General features: G+C 35.6%; 1 protein-coding gene across 1 annotated transcript; it reads right to left on the bottom strand.

The window, feature by feature from the left end:
- Positions 1 to 1,426: 1,426 nt before the first annotated feature.
- On the bottom strand, positions 1,427 to 17,762 carry LOC123536241 (apoptosis inhibitor 5-B-like). The gene is made up of 12 exons (XM_053529021.1): positions 17,604 to 17,762; positions 12,199 to 12,360; positions 10,230 to 10,395; positions 9,423 to 9,574; positions 8,578 to 8,718; positions 7,768 to 7,833; positions 7,352 to 7,549; positions 5,745 to 5,923; positions 5,293 to 5,386; positions 4,590 to 4,706; positions 3,012 to 3,055; positions 1,427 to 1,895 (listed from the first exon to the last, which is right to left on the bottom strand). The coding sequence occupies exons 1-12, from the start codon at positions 17,670 to 17,672 to the stop codon at positions 1,673 to 1,675; spliced, it is 1,611 nt and encodes a 536-aa protein (XP_053384996.1). The 5' UTR covers positions 17,673 to 17,762; the 3' UTR covers positions 1,427 to 1,672.
- Between the last annotated feature and the right edge of the window lie 871 nt (positions 17,763 to 18,633).

The raw sequence follows: 18,633 nt of genomic DNA, 5'->3' as shown, positions 1-18,633 counted from the left end.
ACCCCCACGTGACCCAGTTTCGAACTTGACCTAGATATCATCAAGGTGAACATTCTGACCAATTTTCATTATGACCATTGAGAAATATGGCCTCTAGAGAGGTCAAAAGGTTTTTCTATTTTTAGACCTAAGGGACCTAGTTTTTGACCCACGTGACCCAGTTTCGAACCTGACCTAGATATCATCAAGGTGAACTTTTGACCAATATTCATGAAGATCTCATGAAAAAATAGGCCTCTAGAGTTGGTCACAAGGTTTTTCTATTTTTAGACCTACTGACCTAGTTTTTGACCGCACGTGACCCAGTTCGAACTTAAACCTAGTATCATCAGGTGAACATTCTGACAATTTTCATGAAGATCTTGTGAAATATATGGCCTCTAGAGAGGTCACAAGGTTTTTCTATTTTTAGACCTACTGACCTAGTTTTTGATGGCACGTGACCATTCCAACTTTGACCTAGATATCATCAAGGTGAACATTCTGACCAACTTTCATAAAGATCCCATGAAAAATGTGACCTCTAGAGTGGTCACAAGCAAAAGTTTACGGACGCACGCACGCACGCACGCACGCACGGACGGACGGACGGACGACGGACGCTGCGCGATCACAAAAGCTCACCTTGTCACTTTGTGACAGGTGAGCTAAAAAGGGGTGTTTACCAAAAAGATACTGACTGAATGGCAAACAGTGATCAGATTGTACGGATGTGCAGGCTGATCATGATCTACACTGGTCGCAAAGGTAGAATCAATCGTGTCCAGCACGGTAAGGGTAAACTGTTCAACTGATTAACCTTTAGCCTGCTCTTGGCAAATGATTTTTCCTTTGCGACGAGTGCAGACCCAAGATCACCCTGCACATCCCTGCAGGCTGATCATGGTCTGCACTGTTTGCTATCTGGTCAGTAAATTTTCAATGAACACCCTCTCGTATAATAAATGGTACTCTCCAAATTGAATGATAGACCAGTCCATTTTAGAAATATTGCAGGGAAAAGGTTGATTTAAAAAAATATTCAGTGATAATGTTTATCTGAATCAACAATCTGGTGAATCATTCCTTGTTTTGACCGGGTCTATACAACTTTAACAACTATTAAAGTAACTATATCATTTAAGAAATGGAATCAGTGTCAATATAAAAATAATTAACATTAACTTCTCCTTTGATATTCAATAGTCACTTAGAAATGATTGATCAGTAAAATGTACAAGAAAAAAGATATTCTGGCATATGGTTCATCATTTAGTGGAATTTATTTGTAAAAAAACTTTTGGCAAAGTATAGCTAAACTGCCATTTGAAGTCTAGTTCTAAAAAAACCCTGTACCTGATTGTCTATCTCACGTGGCATTTTCCATTCCTTTTTTCCTCAATAAAAATGAGGTACATTTAATTTTTTTTTCAAGAATTTAACTCCATGATTTTGATTTTTTAAGATAAACAGAACATTCTAAAACAGATTTAAAATCTAAAATTTCAAAACTTTGCCTCGAAGTTTTCAACCTCTTAGAGGTTCTCCCTTCAAACAGACGTTTTTTAGACAAAGCTGCAATATTTCTCTTTTCTCGTAAAACTGCTTCTTAAAAAATCGTAACTGCCTCTTGCTTTCATGCACACATCTTTAGAGCATTTAAATCTTTTCCTTTCTAAATATTTTTCTATTGTTAAAATCTTCTTCCTCTGCCCCCTCTAAAACCTCTGCCCCACCCTCTACCCCCACGTCCGCCTCCTCCCCCACCTCTTGGACCGCCTGTGTAAGAACCAGCTTTATCACTAAATTTGCCGCTGGGTGGGGCGTACAGCTGACGTGCTTCACGATTTGTTTTCTTTGGATGTGATGCTCCATTTGCAGCTCCATCGTATGTTATTGGTGTGTATCTCTTCTGTCTGTAATTGAGAGAAAAATACTGTAAGACTATTTCCATAAATGACCCACCCGCTTAGCTCAGTAAGGAGAGCGCAGGGCTCGTGAGTTCAATCTGATGGTGGGGCACATGTTCTTCGTGACGATTTCATAAAAGACATTGTGTCTGAAATCATTTGTCCTCCACCTCTGATTCATGAGGGGAAGTTGGCAGTTACTTGCAGAGGACAGGATAGTACTGGTATAGAATCCAGGAACACTGGTTAGGTTAACTGCCTGCCGTTACATAACTGAAATACCCTTAAAAACGATGTTAAACCCAAAACAAACATACGTCCATAAATAAAATCAAGGATATAAATATGACCTGTACTTTGGATAATGTACTCTCTGAACAGTTTCGACATTCTCTGGTTGTAATGAAAAAATTTCTGTTATGGACGAAGAAGGCCAAATCGCATATGGAGAATTGGTAATTTCTTACAAATTGCCACCTGTCCATTACCTTATGTATTAATACATTTTGTTCTATGAATTTCTTTAATAATGTTGGCATAAAATTTAAGGGTTTCAGCTATAAAAACATTTTCATGAGGAAAATTCTTCACAAATTTCCTACTTGAAAGGTAAAGTACAAGTGAATTTTATTTGCTAGTTGGGATCAACCCAACCATAACATCCAAGAATTTTTTTTTTCCCTTGCCAAAATAATGATTTTACAGTAACGATAGTGATTTTGAGCCGCACCATGAGAAAACCAACATAGTGCGTTTGCGACCAGCATGGATCCACACCAGCCTGCACATCCGCGCAGTCTGGTCAGGATCCATGCTGTTCACTAACGGTTTCTCTAATTGCAATAGGCTTTGAAAGTGAACAGCATGAGTCCTGACCAGACTGTGCAGCTGGTATGTATCCATGCTGGTCGCAAACGCACTATGTTGGTTTTCTCGTGGTGCGGCTCATTTTGATAAAAAGGTGTATTCAATCTACTTTGTCATTTACTAGTAAACTTCGTCTGGCAATAACCCTTTTGAAACCTGTAACATACTAAGAATTTGTTCCAGAAGTTGAATCATTGGTCTGAGTCTGAAATCTTGTAACCAAATGTTGAAATGTATGAAAAATAGAAAACTTACGCAGTTTGAGATGCTGCCCCTCCTGGGGATGTAACTGTTTTTGTCTGTAAAAACAAAACACATATTTATTGTTCATATCAATGTTAATGTTCCCTGTAAATTGTATATAATCTATACATTCTTTGTTTTGTTTTTGTTGGGTTTAATGACATTCAAGCATACTTATAGGTAATATATATGGCAACTTTTGATTGTGGAGGAAGACCCCAGGTGTCCTACTGGGAATCATTTCATCACAGGTGGGCACCTGGGTAGAATCACCAACCTTCAGTATGCCAGCTGGATTACTTTTTCACATGCAGAATTCTACATCTCCAAGCAAGGCTCCAACCTACACCAGTGAAGGCCAGTGATTCTAAGTCAGCCACCTTAAAACTGCCTGACCACCATGGCCTCTCTATATACTCTACAGTCCTGTTTTGATGTAAGGTAGAAAGTAGGTATGTTCATTTGACAGAATATGAATATACCTGGACTGTAATCATAGACATAGTACAAGAGATCAATCAATTTTTGCCAATAACAGTCCTACCTGTTTATATAAATAGAACTGTATGGAACTAGTTGAAAGGAACAATGAAATACCTGTCCTGTTAAATACTGGATGACAAGTCATTTGATTTAATCTAAAAGTCAGTTTTCTAAGTAAATACTTGGAAGCTTTATTATGATTTTATATATAATATGTAATATGCTGCCCATATTTTATCTAAATTTCAACTTGAATAATTGACCTGAATTAATTTTATTAGACTTTCAAGGAAGGTACAATGTTTATGTATACAAGTTCAAATGCAAAGAGAAGTATTAACCCTTACCCTGCTAAATTTCTATATTGGACTGGTCCATCTTCCAATTTGGGCAGTACCATTTATCATTTGAAGGGGTGTTTACTAAAAATTTAATGACTGAATAGCGAACAGTGCAGACCATGATCAGACTGCACGGATGTGCAGGCTGATCTTGGTCTGCACTGGTCGCAAAGACAGAATCACTTGCCGCCAGCAAGCTAAGGGTTAATAAAGAATAAATCTTCACCAATATGTTTCGGCCCTAATTCAAATTATTCAAGTACATTAATACAATTCCATGATGTTAAAATCATATCATTTACATGTAGTTGTGGAATCCTTAAAACAGTTGTGGCAGTGGTTAAAAATTTCTATCTGCAGAGAGCAGTCTCAAAACTGTAGCACCTGAATGGTCGATACTGAGCACAGGTTTGAAACTGACCAATGACATGCTTGCATTCTTAGACTGGTCTCCAAACTTTTTTTATATACAGCCAGAACACTGTGTTTTAAATTCTTACAGCTAAGATCCCATTTAACCCTTACCCTGCTAAATTTCTATATTAAATGAACTTGTCCATCTTTCAGTTTGGACAGTACCAAAACAGTGCAGATATTGATCAGACTGCACGGGTGTGCAGGTTGATTATGATCTGCACTGGGCACAAAGGCAGAATCAATCGTGTCCAGCATGATAAGGGTTAATGGGGATCAAAAGAACACTTTCTAATTCCATATAAATATCAAATCTGAAACATTTTTTATTCAAATATGAAGCAGTACTTACTGCAGGTTTCCATGACAACGTGACAAGACATTTGTATGATGGTGGATTGTGGAATAAGTCTTTAATAAGACTGTTTATGTTTGATGTAACTTTGAGGGCACATACTTTCAATTTACTCTGAAATATACATAAAACATTTCACAAAACTAAAACATGCAGTAACTATGAAAGCATAACATATATGATACAGGCAACAGAAAATAAACCAATGGAATGTCCAATGAATCCAAACTAGAAATGTGTCCTTTGAATAGTCACAAATTTTGGCTCTAAGAATTAAATTATTAATGTTCTTTGGCACAAAAAAAAATTGAACGAATTAAGACTGAATTAAAAATCTCAAACCAAAAGCAGGTATTTAATGATTAATTTAATCACCAAAACACTTGATGCAACTGTTCTAAATTTCAATGAAATGACGACAAAAAGAAATGTTTGATTTTTTTGTTGGCTTTTACGTCACACCAGCATCATTGTAAGTCAAGGTGATTTTCCTTCTGGTGCCCCTCTGGCAGCCTCCCACCTAGGAAGCATCACCATCCTTCCAAAGCAAGCTGGGTAGTTTCCGCACAAGGAAGAATTCTACAACCCATATGCAGTGACAGGCAAATGATTTACAAAATGCCATTTACCACTCTGAAACATACAAAAATATTTACATAAATTATTATGTTAAAAGAAAAATGGTTAGAAATATCCATACCTCTTCCGTTTTCAGAGCATCCCCTGATTTTCCTTGTAAATCTTGCCGCAACTGCTTTATGTAAATCTGTACCCCGCGTGCAAAATACTGTAACCTAAAAATGAAAACAACATTAAACACTTTCATACTTGTCAAATATTACAATTTCATCAATTTCAATTATAATGGTTTTTCATTCTAAATAATAAAGTCTATAAGAACATCCTTTTGAAACATAGGATGCAACCAAGCTAAATAAAAGCAGAGACTGTTCATCATGATAAGTAATGAAACGTGCAACACTCCTCACGCGTATTTCTAATTTTGCCATTGTCTCACAGAAAGACAAACTGGAATCAAGGGAAATTACCTAAATGCTATTTCACAACATTCTTACACTGCTTCTTTCCTGAAAACATGTACCTAAAATTATCTTAACTGTTAAAATGAAAGAAGACAGTGGCATTACAAACCTTGATCTAAAATCTTTTAATCTTTCTGCGGCGTCTTCTGCTGTAAGGAATTCTGGGTGTTTACGCCCAAGCTGATGAAATGTGTACATTAAACATTCAACATATGAAAACTGTAGTTTTGGTTCTTCGTCGAGATCGGCATCTGTTTCTACCTCTGGCGGGGGTAATGGCATGTAATCCTGAATGAAAGGTGAATTTCTGTTACAATCAGTTTATTAACCACTACAATGAACTAAGACTTTTTTTTATTTTACATTGAAAGCAAGTTAGAGAAAAAAATGAAATACAAATCTTAGAAGACAATAGGGTTTTTAAAAAAAAAATAAATAAAATGGAGAAAAAATCCTTGAATCAAGAACTAGGGCCCGCCCTAGCCAATAATTAGCTGTACCCAAATAAAGAAAAAGCTGTTAAAATCATACAAAAATATGTTTAAAATTACAAACTGGACCATCAGATTTGTAGCCAAACTGAAAAATTTGTAGCCAAAGTGGCATTTTATTAACCATTGGCTACAATGGCAAATGGCAGAGCGGGCCCTGCAAGAACTGTTTGCAGGAACACCATATACAAAATATTCAAAGAATGATTTTTCTTTCTCTATGCCAAATCCATGTTTTATTCTATGTTTTCCAGATAAATGACAGCATGCCATAATTTCAAGTTTATCAAACATACAGAACTACTTTAACAAGACAAAAGATGGATGACGTCTAGCAAACAAGAAAGCATGTCCTCCATGGCTCATACCCAGACAGATCATACTACCTTAATACGACAGTCTGATACCAGTTTATGTATACCTACTTCCACCACATACTTTCCACATTCTCAGCTACTTAATGGCAGACATTTAACCTGGAAACTTTCCTGCATTCCATACAAGTACTAACATGCTTGTTCCATACAAGTACAGAGAAATAAGGCTCACTGACCCATCAATAGCTCAAGCACACAGACATAATAAACAATACAATAAGGTTATTATAATAGCAGCTTGATCTGGGATGCTGTATTTGACTCAAGTGGATTTTGCCAGGCCGAATCACACAATGCACACAAGCGCCAAGTGTGATCAGACCTGACAAAATTCACGAGAACAGTCAAAATCCCAGATCTAGCTACTGTTGTAATGACCCTTTTATTATATATCTCCACCTTTTTGTTTGTTGTTTTCTTATCAATCAAAATCTTCAATGTTTATCGATGTTAAAATAGAACTGAGTGTAGTTTTAGTGTTCTATTTATAGCACTACATGTCAGGTCATACATATTAAATGAAAGTAGTCCGGCAACATACAATACAAAAGGTACAGTATGGATTTTCTTTCTGCCTGTTCATATTTACTTGTAAAATAACAGCCGTATTTTTGACAGAATTTATATACACTAGGTATAGAATAAAAGTGGTTCCTGACCATTTTCCTTTTATTTCCTTCGCTTGGATCATTCGAAACCCTGTTTAACTTGAGAACTTTGCAACATTAACTGACTGTTGTTTTACTGTAACAGACAATAGAACGATTTACATGAAAACTTGGGTTTTCCACGAACCAAATTCAAAAACTGGTTAAAAATAAACAAACTCAAAACAGAGTTATACTCACAATTAACCTAGAGAAAACATTGCTCAAAGGAGTCTGTACTTCTTCTTGTGTAAATCCATTATAGTCTGAGATTTCTGCTAGTAATTTTAACATGTCTAGTTTATAGTCTACCCCATCTTCTGGGGATGCCATGGCACTAAGTCCGGGTAACACACTGTTACATATGTAATTCACAAACACTTCTGAATGCACATTTTTCTGAAAATAGAATTATAGAAAAAATAAACATTTTTTTCAAAACTAGGTAAAATACATCTATTGAGGAAATACTAATTTTCAAAACATAGTAACATATACAGGTGGTTACAACTAATTTACAGCAAAAAGTCTATAGTACATAGGCAAGTATTCTTGTAAAATGTACATGTATGTAATGAAGGAAAATATATTGTAACAAAGAGAGGACTAATACTTACAGAAAACAATGGAGCTGCCTGTTTTACACATGACATAAGTCTGTCTACAACATCTGAATCCGCTGCCTGTAAAGGTGTTAACAGAACTTATAAAATGTGTGTTTTTTTTAATTACCAAAATAATTTTGGCCATTTTGGACTTTTCAAGTTCTGATAGGAGAGGAAGACCCAAGAATCCCTTCTAAATATTATTCCACACATGAGTAGACAACTGGGTTGAATCACAAACTATATCCCCTAGGACTAAGAGAGTAAAGAATCAGCAGCTGCAAATGACAAAAGCACAAAAGTCAGCATACTCTAGTTTAAACTCTATGTTATTGATTACTTTTCTCAAAGCAAATATCTAAGTCTTGTTTTTGCTGATTTTATGTAAAACCGATGTAATTTATGTCACAGGGCGACTTTCTAGCTTAATACCAAACGAAGACACCAGGCTCCATTTCCGGCACAGGCAGCATCAGGGTAGAACCTCTTACGTGAGCCATTTGGGTGGCTTCTTCACATAAAAGAAACAAGGTTTCAAATCCATGGGGTTAGCAATGTTAACCATCTGGTCAGGGTGGCCTCATTTTTTTTCAGACTGTTTTATACAGCTAAAACATGGGCGAGTTGGAAAAATGAAAAATTTGAAAACTTGAGCTGGAGGTCCAGGGCAAAGCACTGATAGGGGGTCCTGGTGATTTTAGTAAAATTAAATATCATCCTGTGTTTTTTACATTTTTAGTATATCAAGTATAGAAATACAGAATCTGTATACCAAAACACAAAAACAAGACTGACATCAATTAACTTAGAAATTGTACTGACCTCAAAAGTTTGGTCCAACTCTGCTTGTTCTGTGACAATTTCCAATAACTGTTGTCTTCCCATCACTGTGTTCATACTGGACAGTGATTTCAGTATCTCCATTATGAAAATGAACTCTTCCTTAGTTACATCCTGTAATACCTGAAAGCGAAAATGGACTCATCTATATAATAATCTGACATTTAAGTTTTGGTAAGACCTATAAAATCATTCTACAATGATCTGTCTCAAATCAAATGAAATTTTACATAGAACATCCAACTTTAAATACAATGTACATGAATCTGTGATTTTTAAACTGACTTAACAAATTCTGCGACAAGTAATTCCAGTAAAGCCAGTTTAACTATTGCTTGTTTATGTAAGAGACTGGTCACCCTAGGTTCTAAAAAACACATTACTTTTTGCATATTTGACCTATATTCTTATTGCAAAATTCAAACTTCTCCTGTCACTGTTTGAGAATTTGTCTTATTTGACAATAACTGCAGCTTGTTCAGAACTGCAGTGAGGTAAGCTGTTAAACGCTTTTCATTTTTCAGCCAACCAAGATAGCTAACTTAGCAAAAAGGGAGACATTCAGACTAACAATCTGAAAGTCTTGAGTTCTGACTTAAAAAAAAGAACAAGTTTTTTTTTCTGGGTAAACTAATAACAGCATGTGAAAGGTCATTTGTAATCAATCTCTGATTCACATTACTGCCCTTCCTGTTGAAAAATTTTGCTAAATGTAACGGACTCTGATAAAAGGTGCCACTTACTTGCAAAGAATTTGTTAGCACTAATTTCAGAACAATGATAATTCAAACTTAAAAGCTGAATAAAACCACACATATCAAACTGACCTTTTTACACTCGTCTACAATATAATCTTGTGATTCTTTATTCAATGTGTCCTCTGGTAATTTTCTCAGGTTTATAAACAGAAATTTAATCGCATTGTCTCTAACTCTGTCATCATCTCCATGTATTTGTGTAAATATACCATTTAACACACCTACAAAATCAAATAAACACTAAATTTAAACAAGATCAGGAGCAAGGGTACAATGTAGTGCCATGGAAAGAACATAACCATTCTTAAAACAATGATGCAACAAATGTACATGTATATCAACTGTTATATAAAGACTGAGATACAGTTTAACCTGCAATATATACATGTACTTATATAAGGAAAAAAGACACTGGAATGAACTGAAAAAAGCTTTCTGTTTTCAAATCTATGGTAACAACAGTTACTGTCAGTTAATAGTGCATGTACTGTTAAATCATTAATTTTCGTGGGGGACTAATTTTCGTGGATTTCGTTGTTGAGTCAATCCACGAAATTTAATGCCAACGAACAAATAAAATTCCCATTCATTTTATGTTCAAAAGATGAAATCCACGAATTCATATCCCAACGAAATTGCCGTTTTGATCAAAACCACGAAATCTGATGCCCACGAAATTAAATGATTTTACAGCATGTAATGCAAGATACATGAATACGAAAAAAATACTGTAAATTCAATATCAGTCAATACGTTCTCTTGCAATACATACTATTCTCTCACAAAATGACCACATACACGACATGACATATCTATAGTCACTGCCTTGAATAATACCTGTTGGTGAAAACTTCTCAAAAACAAAGCGGAACCTACTTTTTGCATTTATTGTGAACAGCTGATTTAGGGCCGTATGTATGAGACCGAGTTCTATCGGATCCTCACACTGTAACAACTGTGTCAGAGCCTCGGCAATCTTTGGTACATGCTCAGCGTTCACTTTACACAGTGTAGGGAGGTCCTTGATCGCTTGTTTCCTGATCTAAAAATACAGTTTAAGTTATAAATCATTATGTGGACAAATTCAAAGTGATACAAAATGTAGTTAATCAAATTTTTAGCTTATTTTGTTTTAAATTTCATAATTATATGACATTTGTACCATGGACCTCGGACATAACAATTGTTTGTCATTGAAAAATCACCTAACTATAATGATGAATTTCAAAATAACAGGGGTTCCATTTGACCCGGGACCCCGGGTCCAGACCCGGGAGATTTTCAAAAGACGCTCAAAGGACCCGGCATGATACTTGCCTGTGCGTCCTTCGGGACCCGGAGGCATTTTCCTTTGATAATCCTTTCTCTTATCATTCATTTCCTTCAGTAAAACTATTTCCACGATAGACACGTGTATTCCAAAATAAACACTCGCGGTCATGCCCTCCTGACTTTGATCTTCTGCTAAATCCCGCCCTTTCTCCTGTAGACATGCCTCGCTTATTTTTATATTAGCAAGTTACGTCACGGTGAGTGCACATAGGTAAGAAGAATCAGTGAAGTGTTGAAATTAATTGATAAAGAGTATCGATCCTGTGTACTGTCAAAAAAGGCGCCAATTATTAAATTATCGTAAGCAGCTGATTACCTAGTATGTGAAAAGTGCCCTGCAAGATTTTTTCATGCCAACTTTAAATTAGACCATTGTTTAGTGATTATACCGTAATTTCAACAAGAAACTTCACAAATTTTGATGAATTTTGAAAGCAAAAATAAGTTTAGAATGTCCTTTCACGAGTCTAATTACACCCGATGTCATATGCATATTTTCCAAAATTCCTTAAAAAAACTGACTTTCAATGCAGTTTTTAATGATAAGTAGCATCATTGTTTGAGGAACTATCTCTGATTTAGCTTAGTTGGCCAAGTAAACTGAGCAAAAACTACTTTCCGATGACATTCCGAAAGTGTACCAGTATCCGGATAGTACATTTTGGATACATTTTTATAGAGTGTTATAGCACTGTTCTGTTATTAAAAATTAAATGAAATATAGAAGAAAAACCTAATCAAAATAACATGAATTTTGATAAATATTAGTAACAATATGAGACTATGTGACCTGAAACTGACATTTTTATTATGCTGAAACATGATCTTGGGTTTATTGTTTTCTTAGGTAAAGATCTACGTATTACTAAATAAAAAAAATATAGTCAATTATATGGACGTGTTGGGACAGGACTCCTGTATTTTGGAAAAGGACCCTTCAAAATTTGGGCCCAAGGGTCCTGGGACTCTTGGGTTTTCAGGTCTAGTGGAACCCCTGAAATAATTCTGAAAAAAAATTCAGTAACACACAAAACATTAAATCTGTTAAAAAGATACTTTCACTCTGTTTACAAACAGATGAATTTAATTATCAATAAAATCAAAATAAATTATAAAAGTTACATCACTTCCACCATTTACCTCAGGTGATATTTTATCTGTGCATAGATCTAGAAACATGTATGTTAAATTAACTTATTTTCATTACAACTAAAACCATACACATCTGCCATTTCATTACAACTAAAACCATACACATCTGCCAAAGCTATCGGTAACCACAGACAGGGAAAGTACTTTAACCTTTAGCCTAATAGCCGCAAATGGTTTTGCCTTTGTGACCACTGCAGACCAAGACCATCGCTGTTTGTGGTCTGCACTGTTCGCTATTCAGCCAGAAAAATTTTCAGTGAACATCCCTTTGAATAATAAGTGGTGCTGCCCAAATTGAACGATGGACCAGTCCATTTTAGAAATTTAGCATGGTAAAGGTTAGAATTATAGACAAACATACATTGATATCATCATCCTCACAAAGGTCGAACAGAGCATTGATGGCCTGGTATGCTAGCTTCGGAAAGTACTTGAAAAAGCGCGTGACGAATTGTGACGCAAGTCTTTTCTCTCCTGGACCTCCTTTAACTGCACTTATAATATACAGGAATTCCTCTTCATGCTGAAAAATGAAAGATCAAAACATATCGACACTGTTCTGTTTTGAAGGTTTAAACAAAGAAAATGTAATAAAAATATTGGAGCTTATCGTAAAACATTGCTGTAAATAAGCTGCAGCAAAAATATCCCGAAAGTTTACTTTATTTTTGAAATCTTATATTTCCGTAGCTCTTTACCGGTGGTGTGAAAATATTCGCATTTTTCTATTCTAGGTAAACAAATTATTTATACAAAGATTTTGTTGTTGAGGTCGTAAAATACTTTAATAGTATTTTCATTGTGAGAAAGTAAGAATTATCCTAAATGCTTATCTTCTGGCAAAAATAACCGCTAATATTGTACTGTTGCTATTGTAGGTTAAATCTCACCAACCCTCTTGTCCTTTTGACGGAAATACCGGAAGATGGGATTTATCCTAGGGGTATGGATCCGTACCTGTAGACATGCCTGGTAGCAGTTTTCTAGGGGTACGGACCTCCGTTTTTCTAGTGATTAAGGGTCATTTACATTTTGAATTTTGTTGAAAATGAAAAAGCAAATAAGACTCCATCAGTATTCGCCTTGAACTTGAATCTATATGGTTTACAGATAACAACGTTCATCCGACTTGTTACATTTTCCTTTGAAACGAAAATAACCGAGGAGCACCAAATAAATCTGGCAGAGATTAAAGCTGCTTTCCACACTCTAATTACATTTCGTTATAAAAAAAATAATAATACTTGTCAGGCCTTTTTTTCATCAATTTGGGAATGCCACCAACACCGTTGGAATTGGGAAAATGCTCTCAGAATTTGTCTTAATTGGGACAATTTGCAAATTACCAAAATCTATATTTATTATAAATGTGTTTTTGTGTGAAATATTAATGAATTGCATTTCAGTAACTGTTCAACAGTATTATAATTTACCTAAATATACATACAAATTAGCAAAACTATCTTAAAACAGCAAAAACCTTAAAAGGCATGATGATCATTTGGGAATTTTTAATTCAACTTTGGGGAAAAAACATACTTTTTTGCATTGGGATTACCTCCTTTTACCGGAGGTAGATTTATAGGGGGCAAAAGCCCTACTTGTACGTGGTCAAATAATTCTGGTTTATACAGTGAAACGTTGATAATTGTTAAATTCGGCGTACTTTCAAAGATTTCAATGGTAAACTTTTAACTGTCGTCGAATACACTTAGCAGTTATAAGATAACCACTTTTTGGCCAACAGTAACAGAAACAGCAGTAACACCGTTTGCAAACACTAACGTTTATTGGCCGACGGAGCTTAAACATGTGCGGCACAGGTTCCTTTTCAGGGAATATATAATACAGTTCATCATACATCATTTTACAGATATTTAAAGATATTTACTGTCCTTCAAATTCATTATGGCCCAGGTTTTTATCTCTGGTATGATTTAGGTAGTTCATTCAGTCTTCTACCTGATGTCTTCTATGAGAATGCCGTTAGAAGTACTTTCCCCAAGATAGAACACTGCATGTTCAAGCATTTGAAAGACAATATAAATACCTTTAAAATGGTGTACAGTAAGTGGTGTCATATTCCCTGGCATAGTAATTGTTTGCTCTTCATTATGTTCACTAACGGCGTTTCTCCCTTGGCAGCTACATACAAAATTGATTAATACACCCTATTCATTCTCAAAGTATGCGCGTTGCCCTACATGCATTTAAAAGAAATTAACATCACGTTTAAATTCATGTATAACTAGAGCTATCACTAAAGGTGATGAATGTACCCCCCACATGCACTGACACAGTACATTGCAATCTGACGCACACAAGATTGCATAATTATGTGGACTGTATGTATATAGACTGTATGTATACAGTTCAGTAACAAAAAACAAAGTCCCATAACTATGCAGAATATTTATCTAAAAGAATGTAACATGCACCATGCACAACTAGGGTTGGTACTGATTACTTGTGTGAAGTTTCATTAAATTGTGTGCAAGGGTTCGGAAGATTAGGCACACACAAGACTGCATATGCAGACTGTATGTACATAGTATGTTAACAAGAAACAAAGTCCCATAACTCTGCAATTTTTGTCATTGAAAGAACCTAACATGCCCCATGCACAACTACTGATCACTTGTGTGAAGTTTCATTAAATTGTGTCAAGGGGATGAGGAGAGATCGTGCGCACAAGATTGTGTCTATGTATATAGTTTAGTGACAAAAAACAAAGTCCAGTAACTCTGCAAAAATTTTTTCTGAAAGAACCTAACATGCCCCATGCACAACTACTGTTGTTACTGATCACTTGTGTGAAGTTTCATTAAATTGTGTCAAGTGGATGAGGAGAGATGGTGCACACAAGATTGTGTCTATGTATATAGTATAGTAACAAAAAACAAAGTCCCATAACTCTGCAAGTTTTTTTCTGAAAGAACCTAACATGCCCCATGCACAACTACTGTTGTTACTGATCACTTGTGTGAAGTTTCATTAAATTGTGTCAAGTGGATGAGGAGAGATGGTGCACACAAGATTGTGTCTATGTATATAGTATAGTGACAAAAAACAAAGTCCCATAACTCTGCAAGTTTTTTTTCTGAAAGAACCTAACATGCCCCATGCACAACTTCTGTTGTTACTGATCACTTGTGTGAAGTTTCATTAAATTGTGTCAAGGGGATGAGGAGAGATGGTGCACACAAGATTGTGTCTATGTATATAGTATAGTAACAAAAAACAAAGTCCCATAACTCTGCAAGTTTTTTTTCTGAAAGAACCTAACATGCCCCATGCACAACTACTGTTGTTACTGATCACTTGTGTGAAGTTTCATTAAATTGTGTCAAGTGGATGAGGAGAGATGGTGCGCACAAGATTGTGTCTACGGACAGACAGATGGACAGACAGACAACCTGAAACCAGTATACCCCCCCTTACAACTTTGTTGTCGGGGGGTACAATAAATTGTGTCACATCCCCTGACAGTTTGTCTTTAAGCTGTTGAATATACCCCCAAAGAACATTTATGAATATAAGGTCGTATATCAGAATATTCGCGGTTAAGTACCCAATTTCTTTACCCAGAAGCCTTACTGTGCGCTAGGGCAGCCATTTTGTTACTGTTTGCCAGCTAAGTGTGCGCTCTTTTGATTATCATAGTCTACTTTCAATTTCACATTCTAAAAATAGGTGTCAGTACTCCGAGGAAAATAAGCGATTACAAAGTAACAAAATGGAATTTAGATAAAATAATTGCTATTTGCATAGTCTGAAACCATTAAGAAAATATAGACAAATGATATTAAAAATTGCTTGCGATTCTATGGAAAGTAGCTTTAAACTAAATAATGTAAAATATATTGTGAAAAAAAAAAAAAACAATTTGTAAAGATAATTAACCCTTCTAAAGGTCATTTATGTTTTCCACACATTTGGTAGTCGTTACGAGATACAAGGGACGTTTTCACAGTTTCTTTTTCTTAATGTTGGTTAATTGTTTATTAAACAATCAGTTCCGTGCCGATTATCATTATACCTTCTTTAATAACAAAATAAGGAGGTGCATGTTATTATGCCCAATTTATTTATTTTTTTCTGCTGAAGTTCAAATATAATTCATTTAAGGGTTAGATTCACTCATTCATCTGTTATGGACAGTTTATTTTACAATAAACTAATAGGCACGGAACAGTGCATTCATTTGGCGTTCCTCGGTTTTTTCAGTTTTGAAAGAGAAGGTGAACACTGGTATTTGTAAACCATTCTGATCCAAGTTCTAAGTGAACACTGGTTAAGTCTTATTTGTTATTTCATTCACAACAAAATTTAAGATGTAAATAATCACAAATCTCAAGAAAAAGGAGGTCCGTACCCCTAGAAAACCCCAAACAGGCTTGTCTAGAGATACGGATCCGTACCTCTAGAATCAGATTCTAGAGGTACGGATCCGGACACTTCCTTTATCCTATTATAAATGTTGATAAGGTCAATACTTACACTTGGACAGGTAACTGTGTTAGATGGGAAAACAACAGTAAATTGCTATTCAAATTTCATATGAATCATTTAAAGCATGCCCGGGCATGTTTTTACCCTTCTATGTTGGATTTTTGCTTGCCAAATTTGCGGGTGTCCAATTCCCACCATCCCCCTCACCCGTTTGGAAGTTTCTTATAGTACCGACATGGCTCTCAATTGCTTTTTGGGACAGGGTCCATGCAAGGGGGGAATTTCGCATGATTTTTCAAAAAATTCTTTTGAGCAGTCAGGGGCGTAACTGTTTTAAGTTATGTAACCTAATTCAGTTATTTTTTCAAGCATTTTATAACCTGTATTAATATTAGTTATAAAATATAAGTTAACTCAGGTAAGTTATTAAAAAAAAAGTCTTTTTGCTGTTCTCACAAAGACAAAGTGACCTATACAGTGAAATAAGTAGCAATCTGTGGTTAATCAAATTCTCTTTTAGTCTGATCATGACCTGATAAGCATAATGGGATGCTAAGAGTTTATAGCTTTAAACCTTTTGCGTAAAACTTTATCAGCCTTGCGTGAAAAAATTTACTGCTTTGCTGGAAAGACAAGAGTTCAAGGATTCAGGAAATAATTGCATTAGTCACATTCAAAATGAGGAATTAGCACAGGAGGGCTTTGTAATATTTTATGATAACTGAAACAAGTTATGAAAATATAACCAATAACTCAAATGGGTTATAAACTGCGATAACTTGAAACAGTTACACCCATGACTGTTGAGGGGGAATTTCAAACGCGAAAAGAAATGCAAACAAATATAAACACTCTTTTCAACTTTACTGACCCAAACTTGAATTCTGTTAATTATAAACTCTGTTGTATGAATTCTGCCAATTATAGACAACCATATTCAGGCAACACACTTTGTATTTCTTTCTCTGAGCCACGGAATTTCCGGAATCAAAATTTTAAGGCCAACAAGTCAACTGCAAAGCGCTTAGCACTGATGATCTTGGACTCGAGGAGGAATTTTTTTTAAATAGGGGGGAAAAAAAACGTACTATTTTGAGGCCGGAATTGGGCCGATATTCGGCCCCAAATTTTCCAAATGAGAGCCCTGACCTACAAGCACTACACTTCTGCCAGACAGAAAACAGACAAAAAAAAAAAAAAAAAACAGGATAAAATTATTATACGAATCGTGGTAACCGGCGAGTACCCCACCCACTTTATTACACGTTCAACGCAGGACATATTTCAGTTCCAATTCGAAATATTTTACATTACCTCTCCTGCTTTATCTTTTGCATCAGCAAGAACCCCGAACTTCTTGTACAACTGTTCTACAGTGACCATGATCTGCAGCAAAACTTTTATTATCGAAAAATATCAATTTCGATAGCAAGCTGCGCACAGGAAGTCAATTTCTGGGGATACCTGCGCACGAATATGTCGCCAAATGGAATCACATCGTTCTCGTCTCACTGCGCAGAAATAAATCAAAATGTGGATATCAAGAAATTGATAAAATGTTGTGGGAAGCGTGGTTAAGAAGGATAAGTAAAAAAGGGGCATATATTCGGGGAGCATGAAAATGGAGAGGAAGGGAATGCACCAACATACAAGCCAAAATTCATAAGATACAAATACGGGACTTGAAAAAAAGGAAACGCTTTTCGGGCATGCCGTTTCACACTTACATTATTTTCAACAAGTTAGGAAAGGCAGTGAACAATCTAAATAAATTAAGTCAATCCCTACCGAAATATGCACTAACAAACGTGACAAAATATCAAATTGTATAAAGAAAGACATCTAAATAAGTTTCATATAACTTAAAGATGCAATATTTAAGCTACAAAAAGCTTAATTTTACGTTGGAAGCAATATAACAAGTTAACACAAGCTCAACTTCAGCTTCAGCTGACTAGCAGGCGCCGTCAGGAAACAGTGTTTTAATCAGAATTGTTGCGTGCAAAGTTAAAAAGATAAAAGACCCAAAGTATACAGTTAAAAACAGTAGATTATAGTTTTAGAGAATTTTAGTGCGAGTCCAGCCCGCTGACAATAGTCTGCAAACTTGGGCTGGACTGGATATGTATTGGTAAACTGTTCCATAGCCTGATAGTCCTGAGGAGGAGGGGGAGGGGGAGGGGGGATTCGCATGGCACACTGTTTTGGACTGGAGAATTAGGTTGTTAAGAGTTCGTGTCTGTGTGAAATGATGATAGTCCACTGCCAGTAATTCATTTCTTATCTTATAGAACGTAACTAGTGAGGAATGATTTCTTCTTTGTTCTAGGGTCGTCCAATATAG

This window comes from Mercenaria mercenaria, chromosome 17 (genome assembly GCF_021730395.1).
Source record: "Mercenaria mercenaria strain notata chromosome 17, MADL_Memer_1, whole genome shotgun sequence".
NCBI lineage: Eukaryota > Metazoa > Mollusca > Bivalvia > Venerida > Veneridae > Mercenaria > Mercenaria mercenaria.
This window is presented reverse-complemented; position numbering and strand designations above follow the sequence as displayed.

Bases quoted from the DNA above. Each gene is read 5' to 3' on its own strand.
- LOC123536241 (XM_053529021.1), bottom strand. From the start codon at position 17,672: ATGGTCACTGTAGAACAGTTGTACAAGAAGTTCGGGGTTCTTGCTGAT. The intron at 5,387-5,744 runs GTTTGTAATGCC...TTTCATTTTTAG, and splicing joins TTAAAAGATTTTAGATCAAG to GTTACAGTATTTTGCACGCG. The intron at 1,896-3,011 runs GTAAGTTTTCTA...TCTCAATTACAG, and splicing joins GGGGCAGCATCTCAAACTGC to ACAGAAGAGATACACACCAA.